The following is a 13,174-nucleotide window of genomic DNA, read 5'->3' as shown; positions in this document are numbered from 1 at the left end:
TGACGGTGAAATGCTCATAGTTAGGTTTCCTTTGAATTTTGTTAGAGTAGGCTCTCTCTGTGCACTGCTTATTTTGTTTGAAAGTTGTTTTATGAAAGTGTGATTAGAATAAGAATCAGAAAAAAAAATAGAAGAATCAGAAAGTGACATATAATTATTAAAATGTTTTAAGTTTTTCAAAAACTTAGCTGCTATAACTATGAATATTAAAGTTGATTTATAAAGTACTCATATTATAGCCAAAGTTTTTAATTATGGTTATCATCAGGCTCAGTTCCTCTTGGTATTCTCTTATTAGTGGAGTTTCCCAGGGTTCAGTGCTGGGCTCGTTGTTTTTTATATTTATTAACGATGTTGATGGAGGCATGTCGGGCTAAATGTCAGTTTGTAGATATTTTATGATAATCTTTATGTAAACAATAGCAGGAAGGGGTGAATCATATTGGTCTACTAGGTATGAATAGTTTAACTGTTAATGATCCTGCTAAAGTTGCTGACAAACTAAATAGATATTTTGCATCTACATTTGCACATGAGGAATATTTTAGGGATGGGAATGCCAGATGTGTATCAAATTCTAACAGGAAATTAAATGATTTTATGATAACTGAGAGGAATATGGAAGAGAAATTGTTGAAGCTAAACGTAAAAAAACATGTGTACTCTGTACACACGAGAGATGCTTTATGTGAAAATATCTTTGACAAAAATCGAACCGTTTTAAAATCGAGCAGCTAGAACCGAAGTTATGAGCATTGTAACGTTTTATGCTCATGCCTGTTACTTACTCTGCTGAATCAACATTAGTGATTGCATTAGTGTCATTTAGGAAGTGAGCTGAGCATATGCTCACGCCTGCTACTTCCTAATTGTGGTAATAGGTTTCCCTGTTGGGAGTTGGGTAATCCATTATAGAATGGACAAGCCTAAAACAACTGTTGTAGTGTTAAATAACAATTTAAATGTTACAATAGTGGCTGGTTTGACTACTCAGTGTACCACTTGTGTGCATATCTCTGTTCAGAGATTATCTTTTTATATAGTTTCACTGTATTGTTCCCCCAAAGAGAATATTGATGTATCCTTGGGTTATTTGGATTCTTTAATGAGATTTGTGGGAACTAATAATATTATCATAACAATGGATGCAAATCTCAGTTGTGGCATGCAAATTCTAATGATCTCAGGGGTAGAAGTTTAGAGGATTTCATTTTCACTCATGAGTTATTTGTGATTAATAAACCAGGGGAATTGTATACACTTGATAATGTACATGGTCAATCTAATATTGATGTTACTGCTGCATCCCTTAGATTAGTACAAAGGTTAAATCAATGGAAGGTGGTTTCAGATTACACTACAAAGTGATCATAAATCTATTGTTTTTAACATACAGTAGATTTTGATAAAAATATGGTTTATGAATATCCTTTAGATTAATTCAAAAGTTAAATCAATGAACATGTATGCCTTTTAAATAGAAATGATGATGATAATGCTTTGCAGGACTTTGCAAGGGCAGTTTTTAAGAAAAGTTGACAGATGTCTATGTTATTGCTGTCTGTGTTGCTGTGACTTGTACAATTTTTTACCCCCCCCCCCTTTCCATGGGGCTTTGTCTTGGTCATGGTTGACTGTGGCTGAGTGATGGGGGAAGGAAATTTTTATTATTATTATTATATTTTTTTTTTTTTATTATTTTTTTTTATTTATATTTTTTTGCTGGTTTCTCCAGGTCTGGGCAGCCTGGGAGCGGGATTATAGTGCAAGTTGCACAGACAGCACAATAGACCAGGCTTATCACTCATCACCAAATTCTCAAAGGGTGATATGAGTAATTAATAACCAAAATGTGTATTGGATAATTACTATATACAATTTATGCATATTACAAGGGGTGGTCATTTAATTTGCAGACTGGTGAAAGATTTTGTTTACTGCACGAACTTTCCATAATTGCCACTACTCTCCTTGGTCACTACTGAGCACTCTGTGTGCTTGCCAGTACTTGTCAAGCTAGTGTTGTGCGAAGAAAGTTTTTTTTTTTTTTTTTTTTTTTTTAGCTGTATGTCAGTGACAATCATTTTGAAGCAAGTATATCATGTAGGACATAAGATCGAACAGTAATATGTGATTCGTTATTGTGTCAGATGGGGCTTAAATGCATCGGAAGCAGTTAAAGAGATGAAGTGTGTGGTGTTGAGTGTCTTGGTAGGACAGCCATATTTAAATGGCACAAGTGGATTCAGTGAAGGTTGCGAGTCTGTTGCAGAGACCCAAGACCTGGTTAGCCTTCCTCCTCAACTCCTGAACAAATCGCAAAAGCCCAGGAAATCCTGGTTGAAAACAGGCAAATTACACTTCGTGAATTAGCTCTTAGAATGTCCATTTCATACAGTAGTGCTCAAAATATTGTGAAAAATCATCTGAAAATGCATGACTCTGTGCCTGCTGAAGTTCACACAATTTGACTCCAGAACAGAAACAGCAAAGGGTAGGCTTGTGCAAAGAAATGCTTGATTGTTTTGAAACAGTGTTAAACTTCTTAAATCAAACAGTGACTTGTAATGAAACTTGGATTTTTCACCATGAGCCAGAGACAAAACAACAGTCGTGAGTGGATTTTGAACTTCTCGTTCAGCTGACGAACAAATGGTTCTTGTGTTTTTTGACACAAAAAGCATTCTTGTTACATATTTTGTGCCTCGTGGAACAACTGAATAAGGAAGCATACTTTGAGCTGCTCAGAGTCAAACTTTACCATGCCATTCGTGAGGAATGTCAAGAACATTTCGCTGTGAAGTGCTTTCTCCATCATGACAATGCCAGGCAGTGGCCTGGCATTGTCATGATGGAGAAACAGATTGTGATCTCTCTTGTTCACCAGACAGCCCTGTCTTCCTGTTTTCATATCTGAAGAAAGCTCTGAAAGGCATGCATTTAGCATCCAGCAATGATGACCACAGAGCCACGACAGAAGCACTTCATTGTTTCGAAAAATGGCTTGCAAGAAGCATTTAATGCATTGGTACGGTGGTGACGGAAATTGTGTAAAGTTCAAGGTCTAAAGTAAAGAGAAGGAGAAATCCACAGAAGATTCAGATGATAACAGTTAAGATAAGATCTTGCACTAGTCTGCGAATTAAATGATCACCCCTCGTACATTACATATATTATTTATTATATTATACATTATTAGTTTTTACCTATTCTATTCCATTTGAATAATTTGAAATTAAAGTTAATCAGGATTTCTTACCTGTTTGCCAGCCTCCTGTTTGCTGAATGTCTCAATTCTGACTGCTCATTCTGGCAAGAGGTGCCATCAACAGTTTATTTATATGGAATACCTTTAAAGCAATGGTCACAAAACCCATGAACACATATATACCAGTAAGCAAATATAGCATGAGGAGGATGCCGAGGTGGAGGAATATCTTTTTCTACTCTTATTAGACCAGAGCTTTCTGATCTAATAGAAAAAGATGACATGGGAAAGTTGCAGGTCAGTGAAAAGTAATGAAGCCAACAACACCTACAAGATGATCTGTAATAGTACCACACTCGTTGGTATAGCACTACCTTCAGTGAGTGTGAGAATTCTCTCTTTAGGGCACCTGACTGTAATATCTGAGGTTCGCCACAATTCATCTTAGCTGTGGTCCACCTGTTCATGGTGTACAGGGAAGTGAGCAGGCTTTCCAGGTGATTGCCAGGTGACAACACAACACAGACTTCACAAACAACACTACGCACATTTCTGGCCTTTTACAGAGTTTGTATTCATTACAGTGTACCAAGGTGTGGTTGAACTAACATTCTGGAGCCGTTGTACATAAGATACTATGTCTACATGTGTAATAGAACCACAGAAACAGAACAGCAAAGGGGGGGAATATGAGCAAGCTGGCTAAGAAATTAAAGAATGGGAACAAGAAGTTCCTCATGTATGTCCTTAAAAAAAAACAGCCTTTGTATAGTCTGAGGATGGGTTCGGGCAAGGTTACTTACCAAAACATTACCTTAATGTATAGTGATTCACGAGGACCAGTATGAAAGTAATGCCTCCTAATTTTTTGCTTTCAAATGTGGTGCCATAGATCATTTTGTGTGTCATTGAGTAGTGCTGTGATCAGTCTTGAGTTCAGCACACGGATAGTTCAAAATGGTGGATGTTACTGATATACATATCAAGAAAAGAGTGGTTGATTGAATTTCTTACCAAGGAAGAAGTGATGCCTATCAAAATCCATATGTATCTCAGAAATATTTATGGTGACAATACTGTAGGTGTGAGTACAACTACGCATTGGGTAAGACACTTTAGGAGTGGGAGAAATTGATGTTGTTGACAAGCCCCGAAGCAGCCGGCCAGTAATGTCAGTGACAACAAGAGCCAGATCGACGTACTCGTCAAAGAGGACCACCGCATCACACATGCGAATTGTGCAATGCAGTAGGTATGGGGAAACCTGCTGTGGTAACCATCATAAAGGAACTAAGCTACAACAGAAAGTCATCTGTACGGAATTTTTCCAGTACTATGAGAGTGAAGGAGAGGTTTTCTTTCATGCATAGTCACAGGTGACGAAACCTGGGTCCACTATTATGACCCTGAAACGAAGAGACAGTTGATGGAGTGGCACCATAAAAAATTTGCCGTGCAAGAAGTTCAAAAGACAGCTTTCGGTCAGTAAAGTCACAGTGACCGTGTTTTGCGACAAAAATGGGGTCTTGCTTGTGGACTTCTTGGAGCATGGCACCACAGTCAACTTAACTTGATATGTGGAAACGTTGAAAAAGTTGAAAGCCTGCATCCATAGAGTTCAACTGGACAAAAACCTTAATGAGGTTCTTCTTCTCCAAGACAATTGCACAATCCCACACCAGCCTGTGCATGATGGAGGCCATTGCAAAATTGGGGTACACTGTTCTTCCTCCCTCATTCTTCTCAAAATCCGAATCTTTCACCTTTCAACTATCACCTCTTTGGCCTGCTGAAGGATGCACTCCATGGAATCAATTTTGCAGTTGACGACCAGCCCAAACACAGTATTTGCTAAGCCCTCCAGAGCAAGAGTAAGGACTTTTACAGGATTGGAATGCAGCATCTGACTCAGAGATGGTGGAAGTGCATAGAAAATGATGATGACTTTGTGGAAAAATAAGTGTTTATTAATGATTGAGGATTAATTGATGTAAAAGACATAGTTATGGGAATTAAATTTTCTCAGGAAAAAAATAGGAGGCATTACTTTCATACCACTACTCATTGTGTAATAGCTAAATAAACTATCGTAACATTCATGTGGTATAAAAGTGATCATTATAGAAATTTAGACCTGGGGATAATCATGCAGTCAGACATGAAGTTCTCTGAGTAGTACAGACAGGCTGCTAGGACAACTGGTGGGGTTTTGTCAATGATATACAGGAATTTTGCCAGCAGGGATAAGGAGGTAATTATTCTGTTGTATTAGTACTTGAGTACTAATACAATCTTGAGTACTGCATAACAGATGAAAGCAGGTCTTGTTTTAGGAAGGAAGGATGTGGATCCATTGGAACAGATGTAGAGAAGAGCAACAAGATTAGTGAGGGGGAACAGAAGGATGCTGTTATCAAGAAAGGCTTCAGTTCTGCAAATTGCACCTGGAGACCAGGCACCTGTGAATAATTCTGATTGGGGTGTTTGAGGCTTTGAATGGATTGAGTAAGCTCAGTACTGGTGGCATCCTGCGTCTTGCATAAGATGCAGAATGTCACCAGCACTGAACATTGTGAATACCTTCACAACTTGTTGTGAAGGTATTCACAATCTAGGCATCTCTCATATTGTGGAGTTATACTTCACAACTGGGTTGTAATTGTATCACCAGGGCACCCGACCACCACCGATGAGGAGCCGGCAAGCTCTGAAACGGTGCCGTCTGAGTGGTGCTATCTGCCGAGAATAAGTAATAGTAGTCTTCTCCATTGGTGAAGTGTTACTTATTCAAGCTAGTGCAATGTCATGGTAACTCGTTGTGAAGGTATTCACAATATGAGATAGATGTACTTAATGATGCCAGTTCCTAGTTACTTATTAGCTGACTGCATGTAGAAATGATGCACTTGCACTAACTTACAGATCAGTCGCCTGAGAAATATTCAAAAATTTGTGTTCAGTATTTCCCCTTCCCACCAAAACACATGCCTATACTTGCATTTCAGAATTTCAAGCCTGTTGGTGGGTTTAATATAAGTGATTAAATATTGCTCTTTCTTAACTAGAATAGTATTAATACTTTGTAAAATGCCAGCTCAATTTGTTTAATACATTTATATGTTCAGACAAAATATATGATGGGTATTCTACAATATTTTCTTAAGTATATACAGTATGTGCCAAAAGTCAGTACACATTTGAAATGTTTATATATTACTTTATTACAAGATAAATTAGGGATCGGCTTCACTGGTGATAATGTAGCTAAAACACCAAAATAAAGCAAAAAAGTATTTAATATTACAAATAAATGAAAACAATTAATAAAATTAAATAAAACAAAATATAAAAATATCAGTTGTCCTGACTTTTGGTCTTCACGGTATATAGTGCCATTTAATTACTTTTTTGGTATTTTGTGTAATTAATATAAGTAATTGAGCTACATTCATTATTATTAAATGGATACTTTTTTTTTTTGTCTTTCTGCTTCTTAGGGATTTGGGTGCTCATATTGATGGATTCATAGCTGTGGTAGCACATACCCTTGTTGTCGGGGCAGCTGTGGTAAATTTCTCATAAACATATATTAACATATAGTTGTATATATAGAAAAACCTTACTATAGTAGAGTGTCGACAAGTTCGGATTTTCGAACTTATCAAAAATATAGTTCTGGAGGCTTAAAAGGGGGGGTAGTAAGTTTGGAAGTAATACTAAGTTGTGTACTTATGTGTTTTTATTCATAGGTAATAAAACATATGGAACTTTCAGCCACAATAACATGTGTATAGGCCTTTAACGAAAATATTTATTTATTTTTTTTTCTGCACCATTTTCAAACTTTGTTTCTTTGTTGCCATATCATTTGCTCTTTTCATCAAGAGTAGTTGAGTTGGACAGTATTCAGCTTGTTGCTCATACCTAGCCCTCATGGGTAGCACAGTTGGTAGAATCACCATCATCTCCACCCTAGGTTTAAAAGACCCAGAAGTTCGAGTCCCGTCAATGATGAGAGGAATTTTTATGGGCCTTTTTCAAAATGTGGCTGAGTTAGTTGGTCTCAGGCAAGGTAGCATGGTTTTCCTCCCCAAAACTTGGGTTTTTTGTCTAGCAAGCAGAAAATCAACCACAGATCACACAATTTAGAGATAGTACACACGGAGCAATATGGCCTTAGTTATTGATGCTCCCAGAAATGTAAACTTTAAAATTTTTTCCTTATTGTTTTTAATTTCTGTTACGGTTGACTTTCCAACCCTGTAAAATCTTGCCAACGAAGACTTGCTTGCTCCCTTTAAAAGTCTGTTTAAAATCTCAATCTTTCATTTAATTTTTAAAAATTTCTGCTTCCTTTTAAAAGAAGAAGAAGACCATAACTTAAGTAAAGTAAAATAAAACTTTGTAAATGTTCAGAATATCTTCATTCCTATATCTAAACTCCATAAACATTTACTCCATATCTCACTTGTGTGTATTGTGTTAGTTGCAATTTCTGCATGCTGTGTTCTTTGGTGTTGATTGATGCTTATCTTTTTTTATATTTTACAACCAAAAAAAATGTCAGCGAACAAAAATATCAGATTACAAAGTGTTATCTTTAGCTAGTACTGTATATAAATTGGCGCCTCCGTAGCCAGGTGGGAAGGAGCAGCAGTGCGTAGCACACGCTTCTTGATTAGACCGGGGTTCGAGCCCGTCACCACCAAATACGGAGGATGCGGAAAGGTCAGGGAATGACCACCGCATATCCCCGAGCAATATGGCCTTAGTTGCTAATGCTCCTAAAAACCAAATAACAAAGTATATAAATTAATTAAGCTATGTACGTAAGCGTAAATTTATTTTTATTTTGCTAGCCTGTGGATTCTTCTGATTTTCACATATCATTTAATTTTGTTAATTGATAAGGTAAACTAAAAGTATAAATTTGTGCTTTATATCTTCATTTTTATACCCTGGATAATATTCCTCTGATTTTTGCTTATTACAGTTGTCATTTAATAGAATAAAAATTCCAATTTGCAAATGTGATCACAATAACCTGCACTTACTGCAATTATTTTATGGCACCAGCATAAAAAATAAATAAATGCTGGCTCTTTTGGATTATTGACGTTCGGATTTGACGCTCTACTGTATTCAGAATAGTTGAACACTTCTGTCACTCCCCAAGATCTTTCTACCTTGGAGTTTTTGTTTTACAAAAAATCCAGGGTGGAAGTAGCTTTGAAATTTCCAAGTGAATAAATAAGGAAAGCGTGATTGGATGCCGTACTTACTTAATTACCCTTCTCTGGCAGGCTTTCCGCCCCATATATAATAAGCTCTGTGTTCTTTTATGGGGATCCAACGGACCCAGTCACCAAACAATGACAAAATAATACATTTAAAATTTAGTCCTTGATAATGTTGAATTGCAAAGTTTTAAGTCATACAAGGATTGAATATTCATTGCTTATAATTGAAGTTATGTGATCAGTACTGCACATTCAATAGTTTTTAAGTCTTCTGTTTTTAATAGGTATAATCATTAGCATAGTCAGTCTTGAATAAGTAAAACAACATTGAATAAGTAAAACAACGACGAAAATAATTCAGTCACTGGTTAAAGAATGTGAGAATAAAAGTTATATTGAGAAGTTTCCTCACAGTAAAATAAGTAAATCCATAGGTTAACTGCAAATATTGATCTTTATCAGTGGAAAAAATTTCAAAGAAAACAGTAATTTAATATGGACAAAAACTATATAAAATATTACTTTGTAGACAAAAACTTCCGTTCAAAGCAAACTCAAACTATAACCAGCAGTCACATGTGTTAAGATTAATAGAATAAATAGTTTTAATAGATATGTGGAGAAAGGGGGTGTATTCTGGTTTCTTTCAATTGTCACTTAAGATTCATTTTTGTTTTTAAATAGTGAGGTCATTTAATTTTATTTCAAGTACAAACAACGGTGCCAGGTGAACAAAGTAAGAAGTATTATTCTCAAGAGTTTTGGGACACATAGTGGTGTGTTTCTTTGTATTTTAAGTATTTAAAGGGAATAGGTTTGTATTTTGTAGTTTGTGATGATATGACAACTGCATGATGAAAAACATGGTGTTGTTTTCTCTTTGAAGTCTGCTGAACATATCAACATAAAAGTGTGAAGAAGGCAACAGAAAGTAGATTTTTTGTTGACAGTGGAAATGCTAATTTGGGTGTTATGAAAACAGTGTCTTTTCACTTCTGTTTGGTAGAACTCAATCTTACTATGACTGTAGCAAATTATGTTGGTCCCTTATTTAGGAAATTGTTTCTGAATTCACAAGTAGTGAAGTTTGGTTCTGCCAGGACTAAGGCAACTGTTTTTAGTGAAATAGTATCTGATATAACTGCTGAATTGTAAAACATTTGCAAAATCGCCATTTGTTTCATTTGATGGTTGCAATGATGCAGATCCATTCCATTATCATAATATTTTATGATGATGAAATTCAGACGGTAAACTGTGATTGCCTGCTCTGGAAGGTAAGGAATTTGATGTTTTTGGAATTTAAATGCTATAAGATACATACCTGTTGAACACAGAATAGCATTCTATTCGAATAGTGCTGCTATTATGGTAGACCAGAAGAATACTATTTCATAAAAGAGTTAATTTTTAGAGGTCATTTTTATCATTTAATTTATTTAACTGCAGAAAAGGCTGTAATAAATTTTCCAGTAGTGAAATTGAATGAAATTCTTATGAACATATTTTATTTTCTTGCCTGAATGTATGGGTAACTCCTGCTTAGTATGCCCTTGCCAATTCATTATAACAGTTTATATTTCAAAAAAATTAAACAAAATTATTTATGCAAAAATGTCTTGGGGAGGAAGTAATGGACAAGTAGTGTCAAGTGGTGTCTACTGTTCCCTGGGCTTTATATAGGGCTTTATATATGTTTTAGCACAGATTATTCAAAATATCCTACAATGAAATTTGAAAGCTGAAGCAGAGCCTGTGACTTTTGAATAGCTTGTCTAATTTGAAAAGATTTGGTGAAGCCAACTACAGGCAGATACCATTTAATGAAATTGAATGGGGCTATAAAGAAAATTTACTGGTGTTTTGCATATAGTATCGTTACATACAGTATATGGCACCTTTGCATTTTACAATTTTATTCACTTTCCTAAGAACTTCATGTTTTGAATCGTGGAGAATTTAAGTAACTGTACTCGACAGGGTGCACATGTAATCCATTTTGTTTACACTATTTGAAGGGGAAACACAGATTGCTAAGGAAACAGACATGTTATTTCCTATGCAGGTGCTGTACACCTTCAAGTAACTACACATATGCACTCAAATTAAGAGTGAATGATAACAATTGTCATTCAGACAGAGTTTTTTTTCTGTATAGCTATTTGGTATACTCATCAGTCATTAGGCCTATAACACACACTCCTATACTCTCAATTTTGTTTTCCTAGTGCTTATATCACACCAAACTGAGTGAACATTGCACTCGTCACCCATGTCAACTGGATGCACTGCCTTATATTTAATGTGTTTCTTAACTAAGAGCTAGATAGTATGAACCAGAGCTGTAATGCTCAATACGTTCTACATTGATATCAATATTTGTAAAATAATAAGAGAAGTTTACCTCAATGTAGTACGTAGAACACTTCCGTATGATTCTCTCCAGAAATTAAAATGAAAAAAATTGAAAAACTTACATTAGAGTAACAAATAATTTTAAAAATAATGAAAAATTTAACAAGGAAGGAAAATAGTTTTGCAATTTTTCATTATATTCTTTTAATTAATTTTCTTATTTTTAATTGCGTTAAATTGAGTTTTATTGTTTTAAATTGATTTTTAATTATTTTTTAATTATTTGTTACTCTAATATAAGTTTTTCGTTTTAATTTCTGGAGAGTATCATTCGGAAGTGTTCTACTTACTATATTGAGGTAAACTTCTCTTATTATTTTACAAATCTTAACTAAGAGCATAACCCCTTCACCTCTCCTGTCCTGTCTATCCTTCCTGTATACATTGTACTGCCCCATATTCAAATTCAGCATCACTTATGTCTGAGTGACATGTTTCTGCTATTCCTATTATGTCTGCATTTGATGACTTAATCAGTGCTTCAAATTCATCAAATTTATTTACAATGCTCCTAGCATGTACAAGGATGGATGTCCTGGTGTGGATGTGATCTATCCAGTTATATTAAAGGAGACAGCAAAGGAAATAAGCAAACCCTTAGCCATAATTATGAGAGCATCCTTGGACTCAGGAGAGGTCCCTCACTGACTGGAGATGTGCAGATGTATTCGCAATTCACAAAGGGGGATCAAAGGGTGACACAAGTAATTACAGACCTATTAGTCTAACTTCTGTTCCAGGGAAAATAATTCAGTCACTGGTTAAAGAAGCATTGCAGGATCATCTAAGCAAGACTGCAGTTATAGTTCTGACCCAGCATAGGTTTGTTAGGGGGAACTTTGTCTGACTGCACAATACCCCCCCCCCAGGTCTTTTTTATTTTCCGCTTTCTTGAGTGTGGTACCATACAATAGGTATGTTATTCTAGGATTTTTTCTACTCATATTCAGGGATTGATTCTACTTGCATTTGCAATGTTGAACTTTAGTTGTCGCTTCTCTACCCATCTGCCTAACTTTTCCAAATCTTGTTGCAGTAGCATACTCTGATTACTATACATAACCACCCTGCCAACCTTTGTATCATCTCCAAACTTACAGTGAGCTCATTATGCCTCTATCAGTATTGTTAATAAATATTGAAAATAGTAAGGGTCCCAGCACTGAAGCCTGGGGGACTCCATTTATAACTACTGTCTTCTGTTTCTCACCCATCCCTTTATTTATAGTAGCAATTTGCCCCCAGTACCACACTGTTCTAATTTTTGCAGCAGTCTTTCATGTGGTAATGTCAAAAGCTTTAGTGAAATCTAAGTTTATGATGTCAAAGTTATTTTTAGCATCCAGTTTCTTTGTTGCTGCATCATAGTAGCTAATCAGATTGGGCAGAGAAAATCTCCACTTAACAAATCCATGTTGTCTCATAATAACTGCAATACAACACACCAACCATCTATAACTGAAACTTTATTAAAATAATAATGATATAAGACCGGATAAAATTTTGTAAAAAAATAACAGATAAAAATATACAAATAAAATGCACTGATTATGATCAATTAAAATCGATAAAATGATAGATAAAATATGAAATTACACTATACAGAATTACAAGCTATAAAAACATCTGTAGCTTTCAGAGGCTCCAGCCTCCTTTATCAACTGGTAATTTCTTGTGTACTGCCCCTTACTTGATTAGCTCCGTAACTCACTTAACCAAATTTGTCATAACTTAATTAAAAACACCACATAAATATCAATGAGCTAAAATGAGTAATAATAGATTCTGCTATTGTTAATTCTGTCTCACCACACTGAAGTTCCAATCATTTGGTGATTTTTAATTTCCATTGGCAAAAACTGAGGGGACCCTGAAAAGATTGGGGTAGGGTTTATAGTTTTATCTCCAGCCAGCACCCTTAGAATGCTACATGTAAGGAAATTATAGTTAGAGTGAAATGAAGTTCACACTTTCCTCTGAAGTAATCAACAAAAGAACTTGAAAGGTAAAAAATACAGAGCTCCTCACATTTGTGAGGAAAATGAAATTAGTCTCAAAATATATTATAAAGATGTGAACACATTCCAGCTTAAAAACTCATCTGAAAGAAAAATACCATTATGAACTTATTCCTTCCAAGCTCTGGTTGAGGATGACTTGTAAAGAAAACCTTCTGTTCTTAATTACATAGTAGTACTATGGTTTCCTTTACTGTGAGATCCTCAAGTGAGTAGATATATTTTTAGTATTTTTAGAGTTTTTTTTTTTTTTTTTACCCTTTATTTATTCATTTAATCTCCATACATCTCCT

At 35.3% G+C, this 13,174-nt stretch overlaps 1 protein-coding gene across 2 annotated transcripts in view; it reads left to right on the top strand.

Moving 5' to 3' along the window:
• The window catches only part of LOC150076053 (proliferation-associated protein 2G4), a 164,832-nt gene that overhangs the window by 54,274 nt on the left and 97,384 nt on the right, over window positions 1-13,174 (top strand). For both annotated transcript variants that reach the window (XM_090387926.1, XM_090387927.1), the window contains exon 4: window positions 6,706-6,775. In XM_090387926.1, the coding sequence (XP_090244052.1) occupies window positions 6,706-6,775 (70 nt within the window). The remainder of the gene's footprint in view (window positions 1-6,705; window positions 6,776-13,174) is intronic.

Source organism: Mastigoproctus giganteus, chromosome 13 (assembly GCF_048544385.1).
Source record: "Mastigoproctus giganteus isolate SK-2022 chromosome 13, ASM4854438v1, whole genome shotgun sequence".
Lineage (NCBI taxonomy): Eukaryota > Metazoa > Arthropoda > Arachnida > Uropygi > Thelyphonidae > Mastigoproctus > Mastigoproctus giganteus.
The sequence above is the reverse complement of the archived record's forward strand: the minus strand, read 5'-3'. Positions and strand labels throughout refer to the sequence as shown.